Here is a 12640-nt window from a genome sequence, read left to right as displayed (position 1 = left end):
ATACACGGGGTGCAATCTTACTAAGGCTCTACATAATTGCAATAAATGTCTTTACTTTTGTACTCAAATTCTCTTGCAATTAGTCAACATAATGTTTACCATCCCAATTGTTTGGTGTACATGCACATCAACTGAAAAAAAAAATCAGGTTTTCTATATTGTTTCTATCAAACTAGTTAACCACATTTTCCATATTATAGTCTATGTGCTACATCTCACCTACCCACTTAGCCAGTACATATGCTCCTGAAGCATTTTAGAATCCTCTCCTCAATTCATACTCCTGCCCAGCTCCAAATCACCTGCAAACCTGGATATAACAATTTGTTCCTTTATCCAAATCATTGATATAGATTGTGAAATGTTGAAACTCCAGAACCAAACCTTAGGGTTCTATTAGTTACGACCTCCCATTCTTTCAACTAATGTCAATACATGCTAATACAGTATTCCAAATAGAATGTCCTCCATTTTTGCTTCATTATCCCTTGTGTAGCACTTTATTGGTCCTTCTGAAAATCTAACCAAATTGTATCAAGTATCTTTTCTGTGAGTCAGAATCTTAAAAAACCTAACAACAGCCAAACATGCCGTCCCTTTTATAAGACTATGTTGACTCTACCCAATTCTTTTTTTTTAATATAAGTGTCCTATCACCACTTCATTAACTATAGATTCCAGGATTATCCTCACACTCATGTACTTTCTATCTCTTTCTTAAATAGTATGGTTATATTTGCTAAAATTTACAGAAAATCAGTGCATCCATTTTCTTCATCATCATCTCCTTCAAATTTTTGGGTTGCAGATCTTTAGGTCATGGGGATTTATTGGCATTTTAATCCCAATAAATTTTCTATTACTTTTTCACTTTTTCATTTTTCACTTATACAGATTTCCTTCAGCTCCTCATTCACTCTAAACCCTTTGTTCTCCACTACTGACAGCAAGTTTTTTAAATATTTCTTTATGAAAACAAGGCACAAAATATTTATAATTTTTTTCCAATATAATTACTTCTGACTCAAAACGTGAAAGTTGAGTTTATTGGCACGTGCACAAAGATATCTAAGCACAGGTGCAATATGAAAAACTTACTTTCAGAGGCATCAACAACATTCACAAAAAAACCTAAATTAGACATAAATTATATAAGCAATTGCTAATAGCTAAAGAATTAATACTACAAAATGTACATCCTTTTATGAAATTTTTAGGCATGGATGTATTGATTTCCTTTAGGATTTATTTACATTTTAGTACAACTGGGTGACCTGTTGGGGCACCCTTTGAGAGAAAGGTAGTGCAGTCTGATGTGACCAGAATGAAGATTAAATTTCCCGGAATGTTATTGCTATCACTTTGCTTTGGAAATTAAAGAATAAAAACTCAGTTTATTAAAGAAGAAAGACCCGTAGCAAGACAAATATAGCTCCTCCTCGTTTAACGAAGGACACTTTTGATGACAACATTTCTGGTTGGTCTGCCACCCTTCAAGAATACTACAACGTTTTCATTTCTTTTTCCCGGCTTAAAGTCACATCCAGCTGACCATGCTGGAGTATCGGTTTCTTCAGATAAATCAACACATTCTCCATGGTTTGGCCTTGCGCCTTACCTATAGTTATAGCAAAGCATGACTGTATCGGGAACTGGCTCCGCTGAAGGGGGACATCTTCCCCTTCTGATAAACTGAGAGTAATTCTTGGGATCATGACAATATCATTTTTGAATGCACCAATGTTTACCTTTGCTACGATGAGATTGTCGAGCAGTTCTTCCACCATCATTCGCATTCCATTGCAAAGCCTTGGTGGATCCAAGTTCCTCATTGAAATGATGGGAGATCCCCTCTTCAATTCCAGTTTATGTGGTGGCAATCCAGAGAGTTCGACCGAATCAAGGAATTCTTTTGGAAAATGAGTGGCGTTAGCTCCTTCACTTACGGCACTGAAGGAACAGTGTTCTTTGATTCCAGGGAAGCGTCTAATGCATGTGAAGTTTATTCTTCGCATCATTTCATTGAGAGGAACCAAGATAGAATTCCTTGAGAACAGTTCTGCAGGATTGTCGAATGTCGGTTAGATGAAATCTATACATTCTTCCATAGTTTTTGCTGGCAGAATCATATCTTCAGGTAATTCGATTTCATCATTTTCATTTTTCTCAATCTTGTCTTCTCCAACATCCAATAGGAACTCAGAATATCATCCTTCTCCCTCACTCAATCGCATGTTTCTCTTCAACTGAAACTTAATGAAGCTTCTCCATAAGTAGGGTTTTTTTGTGCAGGAATTCTCCACATCAGCATCATTTCCTTGTTTCACAACTGCTAGAAGCTGACGGAAATCGCCACAGCAAATGGTTAAAATACCCCCGAAGGCCTCATTCTTGTCATGCAAATCATGAAGAGTCCGGTCCACAGCTTCGAAGCTCTACCCGCTAATCATGGGGCACTCATCCCAGACAATAAACCTCGCATTTCGGAGTAAATTTGTAGTATTGGTGTTTTTAATCAATGTTACAAAGGGCATCCTTATTGACTTTGAGGGGTATCTTGAATCTTGAATGTGCTGTCCTACCACCAGGCATCAATGTTGCTGCAATACTGGATGATGCTACAGCAATAGCAACACCTTCATCTCCCCTAACCTTAGTGAGGATCAAGTTGATGATAAATGTCTTCCCTGTTCCTTCTGGTGCATCAATGATTTTCATTGAAGAGAGTTTCCTTTCCAAGCAGTCGCACATATTCATATACTTCTCTTTGCTCATTATTCAATAAGGGCTCCTTCTATGAAACAAATTCCTGCTGTTTGTCTCTGTTGTATTGCAGTTCACGCAATAATTCCAGATCGCCAGCGCTTTGAGTAATTGTACTGTTTCTTGGTGTTGGCAAGTTTATATTCTTCAAGTTCTCAAGTTTCTCTTGGAAATACAGAACACCCTTGTCCATGACGCTTCTCATCGATCATGATATTAGGATCATTGATAGTTCTCCTCTCCATTTGTAAGAAATCTTCAGACATTGCATTCTTGAACCAGTTCCATAATTGCTGTAGATTGTTGATTTCAGCGTTTGTGAGCAAGACGACAAACAAATCTCTCATTGCTCTGAGCATTCTTGTTCTCTCTGCTTCTTCCATAGTTTGCTGCCAATGATCGTCTGCTTGCAACAATCCTCTCTCTCTGCAGACGTCTTTGAATGATGGAAGGTTATCTCCATCATGTGTTTTCAATGATTTGAAAGATGCTGGCCCCTTTATGTGATGAAGAAGTCTCAAATAGTAGAGGTCACCACTTTGTGGAGAAACGGTATACACTCCACCCAGAACATTTGCTTCAAAAATCCCGGAGTACTCCTCCACTCTTTTCCCCATTCTCCTTCTTTCCCATCTCTTATTAGTCCAAGTGTAGAATCTGGGAATACCCACATAGTACAGGGTACTTGCAAATGGATCGCGAATGCAAAGATCCATGAATTCCAATAAAGTGGTTCTTGCCATGTCATGAATCAGTTGCAGCACAGAATTATCTCGAAAGAATACTTGATGCTGTTGGGGAAGGTGCACTTGAAGGCGAACAACGGCTGGTTCCCCCTTGTGAATTGGAAATCCAAGTATCGATCCAACAGCTTCAGAGAGCCCGATATATCTGCCTGTCAAATACTGTGTGATTTTGTCTTCTCTATTCACTCCAAAAATTGCCCGATCACTCCCCTTCATGGTATACTTGATCACGTATTTGATGGACTTGACAGACGCACATATTTCTACATATAGATGACAACTCAACAGCCTCAATAGTTGGGCATTATAGGGGACCACCCACTCAGAAGTTACAGTTCGACTTTGTCGTCCTACTTGATGACCTGTCCCAATCCTGCACATGCTGATGGTGATTAGCAGAATGTGACCGCTGGAAATAGAGCTCCCCTACCCTTTTGCTGCAGTTGGTGTCGCTGCTGTGAGCATTGTGAGGTTGGCCGTATGCATGCGTCGTGATGTCGCATCGCAGTTTCCATGAAAGCTGGGATTGGGTGTGGAAAGCAGGGCCTGTTGACGAGTGAACAATTTTATACGAATATAAAATTTCCCCCGGGATCAATAAAGTATGACTATGACTATGACAATAACCCTGACCTTTGCATGCATTGTGTAAGTTAGAGCATTTTAAATCCATTTAGTCAAAAAAAAAAGTGCTGCTTTAATGCACCGTTTGGGCTAATTCGAGGGCACAGACAGACAAACCGACAAACAGATAAACAGAATGAGAATTTTTTTAATGTATAGATTTTTTGTATTGCTCGTTTACTGAGGTGGCGTAGTAGTGTAGTGGTTGGTGTAATGTTTTACAGCACCTGTGATCTAGGTTCAATTCCCACTGCTGTCTTTAAGGAGTTTGTATGTTTTCCCTGTGACCGCATGTGTTTCCTCTGGATATTCCGGTTTCCTCCCACATCCTAAGGACATACTGGTTAATAGGTTAATTGCTCACATGCATGTAATTGGGGTGCAGACTTGTTGGGAAGGAAGGAAGGACCTGTATTTCTAAAACTTAAAAAAAAATCTTTTAATGTTCATAACCAAATATTTCACTTAAAACTGAATGAATATTAACATTTAAAAATCAGGTAATTCTAATTCCTCTCTGTTAACTCTATGAGTTACCACTGACTCGCCAGTTATTATGGATAATCGCTCACCTTAAAGGGAGGTGTTCTCGAAGCTTAGCTATCATCCCCATCGAGGGATCAATTCTTGTATACATTGTACCTACTACTGTCAGCACTACAAAAAGCCAGCTGGATGGGCTAGCTGGATAAACTCCAGTCATAAAATTGTTCTGCAAAGAGGAAAAGGAAACACAATGACTAGAAAAGAAACACTTAATACAGGAAAGAACTATTTGTCAGGCAGTGTCACATTTTGCAGTGGAAAACAAAAGCACAATCTAAAATCTTCTAGCAAACTCAAATAGTTGTCAAACATTGAGTTTCAAATAATATATGTAAATTGACAATTACAAACATACAGCTTCTTACAATCCATCAGGAAGTTTTGTAGTCAGTCTAAAATAATTTTCTATGTACATTTCCTCTTCTCTGCTTTCATCACACCAAGAGACAGAGAACTCCGCTTTTCACTGGCTACAAAGTTATGGTTTCTTAGAATGAGTTGTGTTCTTTCTTGCTGTGAAACTATTTGTAGTTAGTGAAGGGATGGTTGGTGGGGTTGGGTATGGAGGGACGTGGAATGGGCCAAAAACTCTTTTGGTTGTTTGTTTTTGATTGGCATAGGAACTTCTTCAGTACATTGATCATCAGTCAAGGCATAATTATATTTTGATCAACAGTAACCATTTTAGAATTAATTCTAAAAATGCACAACTCTCTGGAAATATCTGATTTGAATGGAATGTCCTCACCTTGATTCTGTTACATTTCTTCTTCCAGGCCCTGATACCTGAGAGGTAGATTTCTTTCAATGCATTATAACTGAGTTGGAGGTCGATGCCCTCTGAAGTGACAGTGAATTGAAATGCAACAGCCTGGTGAGCTTCGGCCATGTTCTCACGTTATGCAACAACCTTTAAAACATGAAGGGGAAACTATCATAAGCATTTATTTTTCCTCCGACATATCCTATATTGGCCTGATTTGAAGCAAATGTTTTCTCAAGAAACCATAAATTTTCCCCATGTCCACAAATGCAAAATGTCAACAATATGATCAAGTGACACTCTTTACTTACTTCTTATAACCCAGGGGGCTATTCCACCCATCTGATTCATGCTAGATCATAGCAGTGCAATCTAACCCAATTCACCCTCCTCTTAAATACCCAGTAGCTCTGCAATTTAAAATCTCTCACACACCCATCGATTCTTTTGATTCTTCTTTATTATCTATTTACAGTCATCAACAACCTATCAGCACGACCTTAGAATGTGAGAGGAAGCATGAACATCCAGCAGAAACTCACTAGCCATGGAGAGAGCCTTAACTGCTGCTTTGTCACATTGTTTTAACCATAATCATAACTAAACTGGGATCTACAATCGATAAGCATTTCCTCCAAGTACCTTTGCCAATCCCTATTTGTTTCTCCCTCACTTACTGCAAGTAGCCTTGGCCATACCCAATATATACAATATCGGGGACTTCCGGTAGAGGTCATGGAGTGAAGTCGTGTTCTTGACTCGCTCCATTACCTCTGAGTTTTTCTTCTTATGATCAGCTATATTTTAATTAATCATTAAGGTATCGACTTTTACAATATTTTGAAATAAATTGGGCTCTTTGATAATCGGATGCGTTTAAGGTCTGCTATGTCTAAGAATGGAAAAAACGGGAAGGATGGCAAACCTCCGGTTAGACCGAAAGGTACCGATTTTCCTCTGACTGAACCACCAGTGACTTTGAAAGCTATATCGGAGCTAATTCAAAGGGAAATTTCAACCTCTGTTACGGAGCTGATTCGTGCGGAAATTTCAATTAATTTCCAGAAAATTGCCGATTCAATCGATAAGATTCAAACATCTATTACGGAACATCAGTCAGCTATATCTGATCTTCAAAAATCTACGCAACAAAGTGAGCTCAAGATGGAGAAAATCGAAGAAACAATTAATGTAATGAAGAAGAAACTTGACTTTCTGACCTTTAAAAACTCTGACTTAGAATCCAGAATGCGACGGCAGAACCTTCGAATGATTGGGGTGCGTGAAGCTGTTGAATCTGATAACCCTATGAAGTATTTTTCTCAACTTTTAAAAGATGCATTTCCTACTGTATTTCCTGACCAACCACCGTTATTGGATTGTGTTCACAGAGTTCCATCATACTCGTCTAAGTCAGATAAACCTCGACATGTTATATTACGTTTTCATTACTTTCAAGACAAGGAGAAACTGTTTCGTTTCGTTCGATCTAAAGGTTACATTGATTTTTTGGATCTTAAGTTCCGATTCATGGAGGATTTCAGTAAACCAATTCGGGATCAACGGGTTCGTTACAGATCTGTGATGTCGGAACTCTACAAGATGGATTTAAAACCAGCGCTGCTTTACCCTGCACGTCTAAGGATTCGTACGTTGGATGGAGCCCTCCGTTTTTTTGAATCTCCATCGGATGCCCAGAGTTATCTGGATCAATTTTCACCTTCAACATCTTAATCGTAATTTTTAACTATCTCCGTTTGATCGGAGGTTGTGAATTTGTCAGTTTTAATTTTTTTTGCCTTATATGGGCAGAAAAGTTTATTTTTGATTAATTAATGTGGTTGCTAAACTTTCTTTTTATCTGCGTCATTCCTTTCTTTTTCCCAGGGGATTCTGGGTGGTTATTCCCTCACCGTCATTCTACGTATTTCCTTTGAGGCCTTAAATTTTGTAGTTTTTAAATCTATTTTGTTTTGTAGGTTTTCATAACTAGTTTATGTTAATAATCTCATTTTTTTTTTGTTTACTCATAGGGTCTGGGGTTTGTTGCGGTTTTTTTAATAGTTTCTGGCTTTTTCTCTGTTATATTAAGTGTTTGTTTTAATTGATTTACCTTTTTTTATTTTTTTACTGTTTTATAATTAGCTGATCTTTTTTATATTTACACTTTTTTTAGGGAGCGTATACCGGAAGTCATGGGGGTAGTTTTAGTGCTTGCTTCTTTCTGGCTGGTCTGTTAGATTTAGCCTTGGGCTCATGGGGTGGGGGGTGGTGGGAGGGGCTTCACGTTTTAGTTTCTTTCTTCTTGGGCTATGTACACTATTGAAGTATTGGTTGCGTTCTCCTTCCCGGTATCTCTTATTTGTTCTGTTCCCTTTCCGGGTTCATGGGTCGAGCCTATCGTCAATCCTCCTTGTTGCGGGTTGACTTTAGGGTTTATGGAGTCTATTATTAATTTTGTCTCCTGGAATACTAATGGCCTTAATCATCCTATTAAAAGGAAAAAAGCTTTTAAAGTGTTCCGGAGACTTAAAGCACAAATTTTATTTTTACAAGAGACCCATGTGCGGAGGGGGGACAGACTACGTTTTTTTAAATTCTGGAAGGAACAACAGTTTCATTCAAACTCCAACGCCAAGATTCGAGGCGTCTCTATTTTTATAGACTCCTCAGTTACTTTTATACACCATGATATTATTTCTGATCCGAATGGTAGATTTCTACTGGTTAGTGGTTTACTATTTAATAAAAAGGTAGTTTTGGTTAATGTTTATGCTCCTAATATGGACTGTCCGGAATTTTATAAATCATTATTTAATCAGTTCCCGAATTTGAATGAGTTTTCATTGATCTGGGGCGGAGATCTTAATACCTGTTTATCTCCAGCTTTGGACCGTTCGGCTCCTCTACAGACCTTACCTAATAAATCTGCAACTTTGATTAATTCATTCCTCTCTGATTCTGGGTCGACGGACATTTGGCATTTTTTGCATCCTCAGGAAAAAGATTTTTCTTTTTTTTCCACATGTTCACCATTCCTATTCAAGAATTGATTATTTCTTTATTGACTCTCGTCTTATTTCTTCAGTGATTAAATGGGACAATGACTCTATAACCATTTCGGATCATGCTCCACTTAAGCTTTCTATTAAAATTCAGGCCAATACACAAAATAATAGACAATGGTGTTTTAATTCGCTGTTGCTTCAGGACTCGGACTTTGTTAACTTTATGAATGAACAGATTGATCTTTTTTTTACAATCAACTATACAGAGGATATTTCTGTGAACATTCTTTGGGATACTTTTAAAGCTTATATTCATGGTCAGATTATCTCGTATTCTGCTGCTTTGAGGAAGAAGCTGAAGCAGGAGGAGTTGGTAATTGTGGACAAGATTAAGGAAATTGATAATAAATATGTTACAGCTCCCTCTGAGGAGTTATATAAACAAAGAACTGAAATTCAAATGGAACACAGTTTATTACTTTCGTCCTCGATTGTAAACCAATTAAAGAAAACAAGAAGTGAATTTTATGTACACAGTGATAAAATTGGCAAACTGCTGGCTAATCAATTGAAGTCTAATTATGCTAAGTCTCAAATTAATCAGATTTATAACCAAAATGACCGACTGATACTTGATCATGCGGGGATTAATCAAACCTTCTGTGATTTTTATTCTTCCTTATATCAATCAGAGTCTCCTCGAGACTCTAATTATATGAATGATTTTTTAGATAACCTAGATTTCCCTGAGATTTCACAGGATATGTCTTCTATGCTAGATACTCCCATTACCACTGATGAGATTAAGAATGTTATTTTCTCTATGAATTTGGGGAAAGCTCCTGGCCCTGATGGGTTTACCGTAGAATTTTATAAATGTTTTGCACCTTCATTAATCCCTTGGTTCTGTAGGGTTTTTGAGGCTTCATTAAAACTTGGTAAACTTCCCGAATCTTTCAATAGAGCGTCAATTTCTCTAATATTAAAGAAGGATAAAGATCCTGCTCAATGTGCATCTTATAGACCAATATCTTTATTAAATGTTGATTCTAAAGTGTTTTCTAAGTTATTAGCAAACAGATTAGAAAAAGTACTTCCTTTTATTATTTCGGAAGACCAAACGGGTTTTATTAAAGGTCGTTACTCTTTTTATAACATTCGCACACTGTTAAATATTGTTTATACCCCCTCACAAAATGTTCCTGAATGTGTTATCTCTTTAGATGCTGAGAAAGCTTTTGATAGAGTAGAATGGCCTTACTTATTTAAGGTGCTTGAAATGTTTAATTTTAGCTCAAAATTTATATCCTGGATCAAACTGTTATATCATTCTCCTGTGGCCTCGGTCCGTACTAACTCTCTAAGTTCACCTTCTTTCCCTCTTTTTCGAGGTACTCGACAAGGTTGTCCTCTTAGTCCTTTATTATTTGATATTGCATTAGAACCTCTTGCAATTGTCATTCGAGGATCTCCAAATATTACTGGGATAACTCAGGGCTTAAAGTCCCATAAAATATCACTCTATGCTGATGACTTACTTTTAAATATTTCTAATCCTCGAAAGTCCATCCCTGCTGTTTTAGAGTTATTAGCACAATTTAGTCTCTTTTCAGGTTATAAATTAAATCTTAGTAAGAGTGAACTTTTCCCGATTAATAAACAACTTCCCTTATATCATAACTTTCCATTTAAATTGATTAATAATTATTTTTCATATCTTGGGATTAAAATTACTTGTAAATACAAAGATTTATTTAAGATTAACTTTTTACCCTTAATTGACCATATTATTCAACTTTCATCTAAATGGTTTCCTTTATATAACTTTGATTGGTCATATTAATGCAGTTAAGATGTTTTTTTTGCCAAAATTTCTATATATATTTCAGGCATTACCAATCTTTGTCCCAAAATCTTTTTTTGATAAAGTTGACTCAAAAATTTCTTCATTTATTTGGCAAAATAAAAACCCGAGGCTGGGTAAAATACATTTACAGAAAGCTAAGAGAGATGGAGGTTCAGCATTACCTAACTTTAGATTCTATTATTGGGCAATTAATATACGACATATGAAATTTTGGTTACTTGACCAGGATATACTATCTATTCCTAAATGGGTAGCATTGGAATTACAATCTGTTCAGGGTTATACACTTGGCTCTATTTTAGGTTCCTTTCTTCCTTTTGATTTGAAACGCCTCAAACAGGTATCTAACCTGATAGTTAAATATACCTTACGTATTTGGTTTCAATTCAGAAAATTTTTTGATCTTAACCAATTTGGGCTAGCGATTCCTATTTTAGGTAATATATTTTTTCCTCCCTCTTTTACGGATCGTGCTTTTCAAATTTGGAAGACTAAGGGTATTTCACGGTTTTTGGATTTATTTTTAGATGGTTCCCTTATGTCTTTTGAACAATTATCTAATAAATATAATTTATCAAGAATACATTTTTTTAGATATCTACAAGTTAGAAATTTCCTAAGTACTATACTTTCTTCTTTTCCTATACTTCCTCCTACATACATTTTAGATACTATAATTAACCTTAATCCATGTCAGAAAGGTGCATCGGCTATGATTTATAATATTATTATGAAACTTAGGAAAGCTCCATTTGATAAGATTAGGGTAGATTGGGAACAGGAATTGGGGTCTATCATTTCCGTGGATGACTGGGGGCAGATCTTACAATTAGTCAATACTTCCTCTATCTGTGCTAAACATTCCCTAATTTAATTTAAAGTTGTTCATAGAGCACATATGTCCAAAGGTAAATTAGCTCACCTTTATTCTCATATTAATCCTTCTTGTGATAGATGTCCGGGGCAGATAGCCTCTTTAACTCATATGTTTTGGTCTTGCCCTACTCTGGAAACTTTTTGGAGAGACATTTTTAATATTATCTCCAAGGTATTCAAGATAGATATCTCTCCTCACCCTATTACTGTTATCTTTGGACTACCTAAAATTTCCAGTAATCTTTCTCGTTCAGCCCGCAGAATGATTGCATTTCTTACTTTAATGGCGAAAAGATGTATCTTACAACATTGGAAAGAGCTTAATGCTCCAACTACCTTTTTTTGGTTTTCTCAGACGATATTATGCTTGAATTTGGAGAAAATTAGAAGCAATCTTTATGATTCCTCACTTAAATTTGAACAGACCTGGAGATCTTTTATTCAATATTTTCATTCAATGTAATTTTTTTTCTCCTCTTTTTTTTGCTCCATATTTATATACCCTTCTTGTTTTTTTTACTGTTTTTAATGGAGGTTGGGATTGAGGACGTGATTTTAAGTTTTTTTTAACTCTGCTTGGTTCCAAGTTAGCTCATTGCTTTGCTTTGCTTTTAGTTAGTTGCACGGTGGGTTTTTTTGGGGTTTTTTTTTTCTTTTTCTCTATTGATATATATATATATATATATATATATTAAAATTAGTATACTATTATGTTACCTTAGTATGTTATGTTTAAATTACATTGTTTGTATCTTTTTTTTGTATTAATATCTCCTGTAATTTTATTATATTCTAACAGTGTATTAGTGCTTATATGGCTTACCTTTTTGTATACTTATTCAATAAAAAGATTTAAAAAGAAAGACAATATATACAATATCTATCTTAGTTGGGTATAAAGACACAAACAACAGGGAAACTTAAGTTGAAACAATGTGGGGCACACAATGACCTGGGAAGATCCTAAGGCTGATACCAGGCAGAAGTGAGTCTATGCATCTGGAAATGTATGCTTTATCCTTATGAACACAGTTTGTTTCTTACACATCTGGATTGGAGGACTTCACTTGTGGGGAGCGGCTGCATAGGCTGGGTTTGTTTCTCCTGAAGCAAATGAAGCTAAGGGATAAAACATGTGTAGGGTAGATAGTTAAAATCTTTTCCTTATACTACTGATCAAGGTGATTTACAGGATCACAGCAATATTTAGAGAGGGCTCATTCAGAGACATTACATGAGAGTCACACCTTAATAGCACAATATGACAGGCCACTGAACAGTCCATGGGAATTAGAAGAAGAAATTTGTAGAGAGATCACAAAGAGCTGCAAGAAACAGAAGGTCGTTATAGTAGGCTATTTTAACTTTCCACATATTGACTGGGACTTCCATACTCTAAAATGACTAGATGGGATAGAGTTTGTCAAATGTATTTAGGAAAGTTTCA

General features: G+C 36.4%; 1 protein-coding gene across 3 annotated transcripts in view; it reads right to left on the bottom strand.

Moving 5' to 3' along the window:
• The window catches only part of LOC140205013 (carnitine O-palmitoyltransferase 1, liver isoform-like), a 124528-nt gene that overhangs the window by 68628 nt on the left and 43260 nt on the right, over nucleotides 1-12640 (bottom strand). For 2 of the 3 annotated variants that reach the window (XM_072272069.1, XM_072272071.1), the window contains exons 2-3: nucleotides 5428-5589; nucleotides 4706-4845 (exon numbers count right to left, since the gene is read on the bottom strand). In XM_072272069.1, the coding sequence (XP_072128170.1) occupies nucleotides 4706-4845; nucleotides 5428-5568 (281 nt within the window). In that variant the 5' untranslated portion in view covers nucleotides 5569-5589. Of the gene's footprint in view, nucleotides 1-1748; nucleotides 2195-4705; nucleotides 4846-5427; nucleotides 5590-12640 lie in introns of those variants that run through there. The other variant, XM_072272072.1, reaches the window with a different exon arrangement.

The sequence above is a fragment of the Mobula birostris genome, chromosome 11 (assembly GCF_030028105.1).
Source record: "Mobula birostris isolate sMobBir1 chromosome 11, sMobBir1.hap1, whole genome shotgun sequence".
NCBI classification, from domain to species: Eukaryota; Metazoa; Chordata; class Chondrichthyes; order Myliobatiformes; family Myliobatidae; genus Mobula; species Mobula birostris.
Note: the sequence above shows the minus strand (reverse complement) of the source record. Positions and strands in the feature narration are given on the sequence as shown.